We start from the raw sequence: 12,443 nt of genomic DNA on the forward strand, positions 1-12,443 counted from the left end.
TTAGAACTGAAAAAACTACTCAGATAAATGTCTTCAAGATGTCTTCAAGAAACTTAAAGAACTCCAGTCACTTTTTCTTCCAATTCCCTTAGATCAACATGACCTGGATGACCGAGAACCTACACAGACATATTGATTGGGTAGATTGGCAACTGTACAGTACTCTTAAACAATTTTTGAAGAAAATACCAGATATTAAATTCTTAAACATTACTCTTTATTTCTAGTCATGCAACAGCACACCCCCAAAGGAGAGAGAGGACGCCCTGGACCAGGTAAAGTGCTTAACAAATGTATTGGACCATCACCCAATGCAACATTTATATAACTGCTGCTCTTGATTAACAGTATTGGTAACTAACTACCAAAAAAAAGTGTTATTTTTTGGGGGTTCGAATGATTAATCCACCAGTATGTGCAAGCTATTTATTCAAAATATTATTTTAATTTGAAGATATCATTATTGTTATTTGTGAATTTTCAAATTTACTGTTTTATGAAAAAACAGAAAATAATAGTAATAGTAATAATAGTAATAGCAGCTTTTTGCCAAATTAAAATAACTGACTTTCATTCCTGAACAGAAAAATAGTTTTAGTTTAGTTAAATGTTAGGCTTCATTAATTTTTTAATTTACGTTCAGTTAATTCAGTCACTTTTATTTTTAAATTAGTTTGTGACAAATTTTTAAAAGTCTTTCTTTGTCTATATATGTTCAGTCTTCAAGAAGCCGACCTAACCTCTAATTCATTTGTTCTAATGACTGAAAAACAAAATTAGAAATTAAACTAAAAATAAAAGTAAGACATAAAATCTGTGTGTACAGTTTTAATTCATAATTTTACTGGGTTTCCTTACATCTGTTCTTCTGATGAAGCAACAGTGATGAGAATAACAGCGCTACAAGTAATGGCGTTACTAACGGCGTTATTTTTTTCAGTAACGAGTAATCTAACTAATTACTATTGCTATCAATACAACGCCATTACCGTTGCTAACAAGAAAATGCGGTGCGGTCGCGTTACTATTTTTCAACAAACAGATGGTTGAAGCTGTCTTCAGCTTACCGCACCTTATATCAGTTGTAGCTGAAGTAGCTGTCTATGTAAGTAATCTGGGCGCTAAAGCTTTTAGCAGCTGCGCGCACTCCCGCGGATTGCAATCACTTTCTGGCAGACGATCACTTTTTGGCCAACACGCCTAACATTTTACGCTAGGTGACAAATCGTCAACATATTACGTTTTCGGCTACCTACCACGTTCCTAAATGACGACCTCGGAAAAATGAGAAAATATGAGAACCGTCTGGACTCAATCTACTCATGTTCGCTCTTTTTCTTCAAATCGCTTAGAAACACGCTATTTAACGTCATTAAATAGCACCTAAATCTGGAACGTCTATTACCGCGGGAGCGTCATTGCACTGGATTTCAGCCATAACCCGCCGCATACCATAAGAACGCCGAAGGTCTCCTTTCGCGTTCCTCAGGAACGCCGTGGGACGTGACAAAAAGCTAAGGGGGCAAAACAATCGCATGAGTGCTGCTGTTTGACTGAGGAAGAGTATAGTAGTCGTGGTAAACCAATCACAGGACCACTTTAAGATGACAAAGCAACAAGGTGATATATACCAGTTTTTAAATTGTGTTGATAGGCCACGTAAAACCAGAGTCATGATAAACAATATATACCCGTGTTTTTTCCTGAATACTTTCGTCATGTTTACTGTCTAAGGACAGCGCTAGCAAGCACTCTCTGCTTATGACCAAAAAATTAAAAAAAACTAAACTAAAAACAGCCCGTTCGTGATGGTGAAAAAATGTACAATGTCAACCAATCAAAAATTATATGGCCACTTGACATTTGGAGTGACCGCGCACGCGCGAGAGAAAGACAGCGGAAAAAGAGAGAAAGCGAGTTTTGAGATGTGAGAGATTTGTGACGTTTAGCGTGTTTGGAGTGTGTAGTTAATGTGTTGTCTTGTGTAGTTAGTGTGTGGTATTGTGGATAGTTTTGTGTTGTGTGTCAGAACAATGAGGTGACTGCTGTCTCCAGGTAAAAAAACAGGAGTGATACACCTGCTGTTGTGAGACCTGCAGGTATCAGGCTGTGATGTTCTCCTTTATAGTGGACAGAAATTATTTTTTTGGAGTGGCACAAATAATTTGTGTGGCATCTTATTGAATCCAGAACAGCTGATTGTTATGTAAATAGTTTGAAATGGTTATAAAAAAAAAAAAAAGGTAAATGGCTGCAAATGACTTTGTTGTTTGCAAAACTTGTGCATATGATTTTAAAGTTGACAATTTATATTTGCATTTAAAGTTTAACCTTTTTCTACTCAGATTTTATGTTTTTTTGTTTGATTTTAGATCAATTGTGTTAATACAGTATGTCTTAATGAAAACATAACTGTAAATTCAAACACGTGAGGTCGTGCTGAAAAGAATGATACCAAACAAGGCAAGTAAATAGTTTTTAAAGGTGAAATGTAGGGAAAATCAAAAGTGGTTAAAATGGCCAATTATACCCTGGACCCCAGAGGGTTAAACTTTTTTTTTTTTTTAAACTAACGCAATAGTTACTTTTCAAGTAATTAATTACTTTTAGAATCTTGTAATTCAGTTACTAACTCAGTTGCTGTTTTTGAAGAAGTAACTAGTAACTATAATTAATTACTTTTTCAAAGTAACTTGCCCAACACTGTGAAGCAATCACAGCTGCAGAGCTTTTCACTAATATTTTTTACAGAAAATGACTGACTTTTTTACCTAAGGGTTTATTTTTAAGATAATATATTACGGAACAGAAAACATCACTTTGTTCGTAGATGTACTGCTTTCCTACCTAGCTTTATTTTCAGTCCCACTTATTTATATATATTATCAGGTTTTGCATTATTTGTGGAGTAATAGCATAGAACAGAATAGAATAGAATGCCTTTTATTGTCTCTGTACACATGTACAATGAGATACTTCTCAATGTAGACATGTGGAAAAAGAAGGTGGGGGTGCACAGTTCTGCAACACTATATACATTTCAATTCAATTTTATTTATATAGCGCCAAATCACAACAGAAGTCGCCTCAAGGCGCTTTATATTGTACAGTAGATCGCACAATAATACATACAGAGAAAAACCCAACAATCATATGACCCCCTATGAGCAAGCACTTTGGCAACAGTAGGAAGGAAAAACTCCCTTTTAACAGGAAGAAACCTCCGGCAGAACCAGGCTCAGGGAGGGGCGGGGCCATCTGCTGCGACCGGTTGGGGTGAGAGAAGGAAAACAGGATAAAGACATGCTGTGGAAGAGAGACAGAGATTAAACTAAAAATCACATATGAACAGTATTCAAAAATATCAAATGTACAAATATACAATGGGGGAAAAAATAATAGGGTTATATATTTACTGTGTGGGTTATTGTATGTAAATTAAATATTGCACAGTAGTGATGGTAGTTGTGTAGTCTGTATATAGAATATATAATGTATAATGTATTCAAAAATATTGGTGTGTGTATACACACACACACATATATATATCTATCTGTGTGTGTGTGTGTGTGTGTGCGTGTGTGTGCATGTATGTATGTATGTATATGTATGTATGTATGTATATATATAAATATATATATGTAGATATAGATGTGTGTGTATAACTAGACTTTATGCATATTATGTAAGGTGTGGCTATATAAATATATGTACAACTCTGTGTATATATGTTTATGGACAGGCATGCAATGTAGTGACAAGGATTGACAAGAACTAATATTGCATATGAGAAATATTGCACATAGAAACTACCATGGTGTATTGTACGCTGCAGGTGCAATTTACGCAAATTTGCGCAGGGCTAGTAAATCTAGTAGTAGGGACTTGCACCAGGGGAAAAAAGGCTCACTAATTCTAGTGTTAAAGCAGTGGTTATTATCAGGGTGTGTTTATTAAATCAATATGCAACATAAAGATTTAAAATATTGGTGTATGTAATTCGTGTTGTTTAAATGTATTTACAGTTGGTCTCCCTGATGGCCAACCTGCTGTTGTTCATCTTTCACCTGATACTACCACTCTGGAAGCCATTAATGGTATTGTATTGACTTGATGTAATTGAGGTTGATTTTTTTTCAAATTAAAATATTTTGTTTTGGTTTCTTTTATTCATTTGCATTTTTTGTATTTCAAGTTCCAAAGGAGGCATGATGTACTCAGATATGTAAATTACATACTTTTTTCTGGAAGGAAACTAAACATGGGCTTTTTTTTTTCAAATCTCTTCATAAACCATAAAACAGAAAAGAAAAAAACTAAATTGTAGGATTAAAATGTTATATAAATCAGGCTCTCCATAGTATGTATGAACATATGTGTATATTTTGGATTTCTGGCTCAGGGGTTATAAAGCACATTTTGGAAAAGAAGAGTGAATATTTCCTATTCACTAGAAATGTTCTAACACTGTGTACCTCTGTATCTCTAGCTCCTGTACTCCACAGGTTTTTGCTAAAAGCTGAGAATCAGACTGTTCCACTATGCTTTGACGTTATTGGACCTGTCCGCCTTAAACTTCTTCACCATCCCAGCAGGGGTCAGTAGTGTTAGCTTTTTCCAACCTAATATTTTTTTTTTCTTTTCAGTGTAATAAAAACTGTTGTTTTTCTTCCCATTGTTATTTTCATATGAAAACTCCAGTTTGTGGTATAAGATGAGCATTTCTCTTTTCTTCTAGAACTGTCTGTAAATGGTGAGCTTGATTCAGTTACAAATGGAGGCTTCAGCAGAATTTTCATACACGTCAGTGACAGCCAACATGTTGAGATCGACACCAACTGGGTCACTGTACGAGATGGACAGACAGTGACATATTACACTGGACAGGATCACCTTACAGCTGGAAGGTAATGTTGTATTATCATGGTCGAGACTCATGCTCTCAGCATTAAGCACAGATGTGCGACCTTATTCACCTGTGTCACCAAGATTTACATGAGAAGACTGTCTCTCTCAGCACCTGTCCAAGTTAGTTGACATCTCTGAGGCTGAACCCCCTGTTCTTTATTTTGTATTGATTATTGGGCACATGGGATGTTATTTCAGTAGGGAGATATCATTTGAAAGCACTGGTAAGATTCCTTGAAGGAAAGAGTATGAATTATAAGCTATTTGGTGATTAGACATTTATTAGACCATATACTGTAACAGATCAGAGTCCTGACAATGTTAGGAGAGAACATGCTAATGGTGGTTGAGGTAACGCAATTGAAGGAGGTGGGTCACATGAAGGAGTCCAAAAGGCAAAATGATAAGAGGCTGTGAGATTTTAAACATACAGAACAGAGATTAGCTGGCTCAGAGAAGGAAAGGAAGATAACATATTACGGAACAGAAAGTATGACTTTGTTGGTTGATGTACTGCTTTCTTACCTAGCTTTATTTTCAGTCCCACTTATGTATATGTATTATCAGGTTTTGCATTATTTGTGGGGGAATAGAATAGAATAGAATGCCTTTTATTGTCACTGTACACATGTACAATGAGATACAGAGCATCTACTTCTCAATGCAGACATGTGGGAAAAGAAAGGGGGGGTGAGGTGCACAGTTCTGCAGCACTATATACATATGAACAGTATACAAAAAATATCAATTGTACAAATATACAATGCGGAAGAAATAGGGTTATATATTTGCTGTGTTGCTTATTGCACGTAAATTAAATATTGCACAGTAGTGATGGTAGTTGTGTAGTCTCTATATAGAAAGAAGTGCTTGGATTGGGAGGTGGAACTGTGTTGTCAGTGCATGTGTGAGTTCAGGGTGGTTATGGCTTTTGGGAAGAAACTGTTTTTGACTCTATCAGTCTTTGTGCTGTTGCATCTGTAGCGTTTCCCTGAGGGAAGCAGGTTGAACAGGTCAAAACCAGGGTGGGAGCTGTCTTTGATAACAAGTTGAATTCCAACAATTAAAATTTATGTACAAACTATGTTTACAGACTCACGCTGAGTTGAAAGACTCAATATATAAGTGTCTTTATTTTTTAATTTAAAGCAGTGGTTAGTAACAGGATATGTTTATAAAACCAATATGCAACATAAAGGTTTTAAATATAAGTGTATATAATCTTCACTTTTTATGCTGAAGTAGGCTACATGCCATTGATTTACATGTAGTTATAGACTTGTGTTTACTTATTAGAAACCAAGCCAGCACTGTGTCAGATTGAAGAGCAGTCCACGGTGTACCACAACTCTCAGAAATAGACTCCAGCTCCTATCACAGCTCTTCAAGGAAGAAAGTGCTAAAATGCTAACATTAAAGGCCCTGTACTTTATGCACTGCACTACTGTTTAATCAGAGCAGGCTAAATTCATCCAAGTAGCATGATCTATGCAGGCGCCTTGAACCTTTACCACCTTAAAAAAGTTGAGTAACTGCATGTTTTTCCAGTGTGACAGTGATTGTACGCAACAACGAAATAGACGTTGCCACTGGTGACATGCGAATGGTCATCATAGTTCATAAGAAGAATGGCCAAAAATTCCTTTGGCCAGTTTTAAGACAGCGTCCCTTGGACAACAATGCTGAAGGACTTTTAGGTGAGTGAAAAGCTGTGTGTGTGTGTGTGTGTGTATCCTTGCTGCATTGGTTTTCAATGTTGCTTCACTCTCTCTTTCCAGCTGTAGAGGCAGCAGTTTATGAGGAGGTACAACAAGCTCCTGTCAGAAAACTAAAGATTAAAAACCAGGAGGCAGACGTTACTGGGTACATTTTCTTTTCTTTTTTGTACTTAGGTTTTTGTTTTTGTTTTGCTTTAGAATTCAGCCATTACTACAAAGATATCTGATCTCTTTATTCTTTCTTTTGTAGGGAGATGGTTGTTGACTACAGCTTTACTTCTCCTGTCACAATGAACTGTTGGCTCATGTCTGCTGACTCTGCCCTGCAGAGACCACTGTCCCAATTTGTCATTACACAGCTTTAACTGGCAAATATGTTGATTTATTTGAAAAATCTTTCATTTAAAAGGAAAACAAGGCAAAAACATATATTGTGGAAACTTTCTTTCCATCTGTTTCCAACATGTAGAAATATAACTGTGATTGTGCTGGATCTAGTGTCAGACAGCATTACCAATTAAAAATAACATATAAATAAATCAGGATTTATGATTACCACCATCTGGCATTAACATAGCCTCCAAAATGACACAAATGCATAGAGTTGACAATAATAGGCATACTTCTACACCTTTATTTTTTAAATTCGTTGAAAAATGTAAATTTTATAAGTTTAAACTACAGTAATTATATTGTTATAGCTAAATGTCAATCAGCTTTGCTGGCTGATCTGGAAGAGAGTTGGATTGTAGAAGGTTTGCTTATAAATAACAATTTCAAATATTTCTGAATCCTGGTTAAATACCCCAACATTGAGAGAGAAAACTTTTTAAAACATTTCTTCTGTTTTGTCTTTTGCCTCAAACTGCAAATGACATGTAATGAGGCTGACTTGATTCAAGGAACTCTGACAAATATAATGCTGTTATTTTTATTGCATAATTTCATGACTTCCTCAGAACAGTTTAAGGAATGGATATCAAGCGAATGAATAAAGAATCAAAACTATTCCCTAACCTTGTTTGCGAGCTCTTCTGTACAACAGCTGTAAGCCCCTCCTGCTGTGGAGGTTGATGTACAATAAATTCAAAACACGCCTCCCATGAACCACTGGGAGGAAGTAGGTCAAATGCCATGGCTATGCTACTGTGCAAAAGTCTTGAGCCACCCTTGTTTCTTTGACGTTTTCCTTTGGACATTGGCTCCCTTTTTGCTCATTTATGTCCAGTATTACTTGACTATTTGCAAGGAAATGCTATAGCATTTCTTTGCATTATATTTTGTATAGCCACTTAACACTGACCTATTCCTGCATAAGGAGGCACCTAACTCAAACAATGGACCAGTTTAGAACCCATTTGTAAATTGTAATACCTTTCTTACTAGTAGCATGTGGCACAAACACATAACTTCAGCCAATTTCTTTAGTTGAATCTATAAAAGGTGCCAATGATAACAGTGTGACAGGTGGGGAAAAGTATTTTTCCACCAACAAGCTGATTGTCAAAGAGCTATTAGCTGAAAATGGATATCAGTGCAGTGTGTCCTTAAAAGCACTGGGGGAAACACAACAAGTAGTGGACAAAAATGAAATGGCAGGCCTAAAACGACTATCTACAGCAGATAAACACTATCTGAAAGTCATGTCCTGAAGAGCTGCATCTGGCCCTGTTCACTAAAGCCTCATCAGAAACGGTCTCAATGGAAGGGTGGCTGTCAAGAAGCCATTCGTGAGACATGGAAAGAGAAAGAAAAGGTTCAATCATGCCAAATTACATAAGAAGTGGACTGAAAATCAGTGGGAAAATGATATGGTATGAAGTGATGAGTCCAAATGTTGGTTCAAAATCTCAATATGAAAAAAAGAGGTCAGAAAAGAGGAACAATCAGTATTTTGATGTTGTTGATTTTCTTTGTACGAACAAACAAAATTACAATCAAATTTAGACGTGCCTCTGACCACGTGTGCAAACAAATGCAGTGGAATTGGAGATTTCTGGTATAATTTCACCCACTTTCCAATAGTATAGAGGTTGAAGCTCTGGTAATCCATTTGTCAACACAGTAATAATGTGTTGCTGGAGCTTCAACCTCGTATGAACAAATAAAGGCCTGGCTGTCATAGGAAAATCAAACACAGGTTTAAATGATGACTACTTCTACTACTGCAACTACCAGTGTAGGGACTAATGCGTTATTAAGTAACGCGTTACAGTAACTATGTTATTATTGTGGTAACGAGCACGGTAACTAGTTATTATGCCAAAATCAGGAACGCGTTAATTGTTACTGGGATTTAGATAGGGTCATTATTCGTTACTTCATGTGTTGCGTTCGACTTACCTTGAAAAGCGGAACACGGACCTGGGAATAATGTCACACTCGAGTAATTCTGGTTTGGCATTCTGGTTAGCCTTGTCAGAGAAGTCGGGATTCCAATATGGCAATGCCCTTGAAAATGGTTGTTTTGCTAGCCCTCTACAAAAAGAAATTACTACTAAACACATATGCAGCCATAGCTGGACTCGGTGGGCCGAAGGTGTGTGTAGTTTATTTTCGTTATGCTGACTTTTTACAGTCAGTTACAATAACTCGTACTGCGTACTAGCTAGCATGATGGAGTTTATATATTGCTGGGTGGGTGCTATGATGTTACTGATAATGAACTTTATTTTATTCATAAGGTTAGTTATTAGAGTTGCCAACTGTCCCGTAAAAAACGGAATCATCTCGTATTCAGAGAAAATATTATGCGTTTCGTATTGAGGTGAAAAGGAACGCGATTTGTCCCGTACTTCAGCTACAATGAAAAAGACACAAAGCTGGAGTTATTCTGTGTCTTTACGCTGCAGCTGTCTCTTCTTTTCTCATTCTCTCCCTCTCCTGTTGCTACCTTAATCATGAAACTGATCAATGATCAGCTGATCGGCTTTTCTCTCTTGTTTGTTTATCGCCCACTTTGCACCAGAAAGAAGAACCCAGCGGAGGTCGCGTTAAACAACAGCAGCACGTTTAAGCTTGATCAGCTGTTGTTAGAATTTATTTAATATTACCTTCTACTATCAGCTGATGTTTGCTGGAGCCACAGCTGTAAAAGCTGCTGGTCATGATATTGTTTGGATATCTGGTGAGAGGGAAACATGAAGATGAAACCAGGAGATGTCCTTACTGAATCATCAGAGCTGAACAGGTGATGGAGAAGCAGGTTTACATTTTAGGTGACATTAATGAGTTGAAGGGAAGTTATGAACTGTTTCTGAGAGATAAATAACACCAGGATCCTTTTCTAAGTAGCTGACAGCTGGTAACTGTGCAGGGGCGGGTCTAGCAAAGTTTTGCCAGGGGGCCAGGTAGGGCATTAACAGGGAAAGGGGGGCACAAAGAAATACTTTTCTTTCTTATTCTCATTTAAAATGTCTAGCTTTTAATAAATAATTATCTGAATCTTACAACCAAAGTTTTTATCTCATGTAAAATGTATATAGATCATACATATACCAACACGACAGCGTACATCACTGTCACAACAGCGTTTGTTTTCATTCAAAGGCTTTATGGCTTTTCCTATAATACCTGGTGGGCCGGTCTCTAGTCAAAATGCCTGGGCCGATTTTTTTGTGCCAGTCCAGTTCGGGGCACAACACGCAGTGAATTAATTTGAGAAGGTGCATTCAGAAGTTTGCAGACGACACGGCCATCATGGGGTGTATCTGGGATGATCAGGAAGAGGAGTAAAGGAGTCTGGTGAGGAACTTTGCCACATGGAGTCACACAAACCACCTGCAATTCAACACTTCAAAGACCAAGGAACTGGTTGTGGACTTCGGGAGGTCCAGACCAGGTCCACTGCCAGTTCATACAGAGGGAGAGGAGGTGGAGGTGGTCAATACATACAAGTACCTTGGGCTGTGGGTGGACAACAAACTGGACTGGTCATGCAACACAGAGCACCTGTATAAAAAAGGCCAAAGCTGACTGTACTTCCTCAGAAGGCTGAGATCTTTTAACATCTGCAGAAGGCTCCTGAGGATGTTTTACCAGTCGGTGGTTGCAGGAGTACTGTTCTATGCTGTGGTGTGCTGGGGGAGCAGCACAGCAAAGAAGGACTCATCCAGGCTGGAAAAACTGATCGGGAAGGCTGGCTCTGTTGTCGGCATGAAGCTGGACACTCTGGTGACAGTGGCAGAGAAAAGGACACTAAAGAAACTGCTGGACATTATGAACAATGCTGGGCATCCTCTGTACACGGCCATAAACAACGAGAGGAGTCTCTTCAGTGACAGGTTGCTTCTCCCAAAGACAAGAACCAACAGACTTAAAAACTCCTTTGTCCCACACGCCATCAAACTGTTTAACTCCTCTCTGGAGGAGTTTTTTAGGTAGCTGACAGCTGGTAACTGTGCAGGGCCGGGTCTAGCAAAGTTTTCCCAGGGGGCCAGGTAGGGCATTAACAGGAAAAAGGGAGCACAAAGAAATACTTTTCTTTCTTATTCTCATTTAAAATATCTAGCTTTTAACAAATAATTATCTGGATCTTACAACAAACGATTTCTAGATTGATACATATATATGACAAGACAGTGTACATCACTGTCACAACAGCGTTTGTTTTCATTCAAAGGCTTTATGGTTTTCCTATAATGGTGGGCCGCTCTGTAGTCAAAATGGGCCGATTTTTTGTACCAGTCCAGCCCTGTATGCAGCTCATTTGCAGTCTGGACTTGCCTACATCTTTCTACTAACAAGAGAATTCTGAGTAAAACCAAAGTTACTTTCCCTAGTAACTAGTTACTTTGAAAGTAATGAATAACTTGAAGTAACTGAGTTACTTTTGATAGAAGTAACTAGTAATGTAACTAAGTTACTAATTTAAAGTAACTTACCCAACACTGGCAACTACTAAAGAAATTATTATAATTTTTACTGTTATTATTACCTTATGGTCATTGTTTATAGTCTCCCAAAACATTATATGTGTATATAATGCTCAGACTAAAATACAACTGCATATAAAGAAAACTAAAGTACTAAATGGGAAGGAGTAGTCTTTCATCTTCTTACTTTCAACATATTCCAGTATCCCTTATCTTATCTCTTCCGTAATTGATGCCAACAGGTTAAAGGACATTTTGCACAAATGACTGAGAGCAAGTTCAGATAAAAAAAATATATTTCCCAGCATGCACCCCTGCCACAGCTTTTCCGAAAAGGCAGCTATGTTAATGAGTGGAGTGTAAAATTAGCAAAAATTTGCAGAAGTGAAATCACTTATTAAGAAAAATGTATACGGTACAAAAAGTTAGACTTTGGTTTACAATAAAGAACCATGACATATATGTTATATAACATACGGCCTCATATAATCTGTCAACTTTAACTTGAATGCTGTGAGCATAAATATTCTGTTTAATGTGTAGAGGCTATTTTATGTGTGTTGTTATGTTATGTTGACTGGACCCTTCCTGTTTTTATAGGGGGGACTGCCCTGGCCTCTCCTCCTTAGGATGTGTGGCATTATTTAGTTTGTTGGTCACTTATCCACACCTGTCCAACCTGGGTGATGTACAGTGACATATCTCACTCTTAAAGAAAAGTTTAAGCAGTCTCTTCAGTCTTTTTAATCTTTGCACTGATTGGTGCTATTTGCTAAGGTTTTTTACTCCAACAAGAGTAGCGTTTTCTTTGTTATAAGCTAAGCTGTAAAAGAAAGATTTATATTCACTGCTGCACACATTTAACTGTGAAATAAGTTAAATAACTCAGAGTAAAATGAAGGAAAATGTCTTTCCTATGATATAGTATTAGGCCACATTAGAG

The 12,443-nt window shown here is 37.4% G+C and overlaps 1 protein-coding gene across 4 annotated transcripts in view; it reads left to right on the top strand.

Annotated features, from left to right (window-relative positions):
* Positions 1–7,642, top strand: part of LOC116311349 (inter-alpha-trypsin inhibitor heavy chain H3-like) — a 39,508-nt gene extending 31,866 nt beyond the window's left edge. For all 4 annotated transcript variants that reach the window (XM_039612641.1, XM_039612645.1, XM_039612642.1 and 1 more), the window contains 7 exons: positions 228–275; positions 4,026–4,097; positions 4,490–4,597; positions 4,739–4,907; positions 6,457–6,605; positions 6,687–6,771; positions 6,877–7,642. In XM_039612641.1, the coding sequence (XP_039468575.1) occupies positions 228–275; positions 4,026–4,097; positions 4,490–4,597; positions 4,739–4,907; positions 6,457–6,605; positions 6,687–6,771; positions 6,877–6,991 (746 nt within the window). In that variant the 3' untranslated portion in view covers positions 6,992–7,642. The remainder of the gene's footprint in view (positions 1–227; positions 276–4,025; positions 4,098–4,489; positions 4,598–4,738; positions 4,908–6,456; positions 6,606–6,686; positions 6,772–6,876) is intronic.
* The last annotated feature ends 4,801 nt before the right edge of the window (positions 7,643–12,443 follow it).

This window comes from Oreochromis aureus, linkage group 5 (assembly GCF_013358895.1).
Source record: "Oreochromis aureus strain Israel breed Guangdong linkage group 5, ZZ_aureus, whole genome shotgun sequence".
In the NCBI taxonomy this organism is placed as follows: Eukaryota; Metazoa; Chordata; class Actinopteri; order Cichliformes; family Cichlidae; genus Oreochromis; species Oreochromis aureus.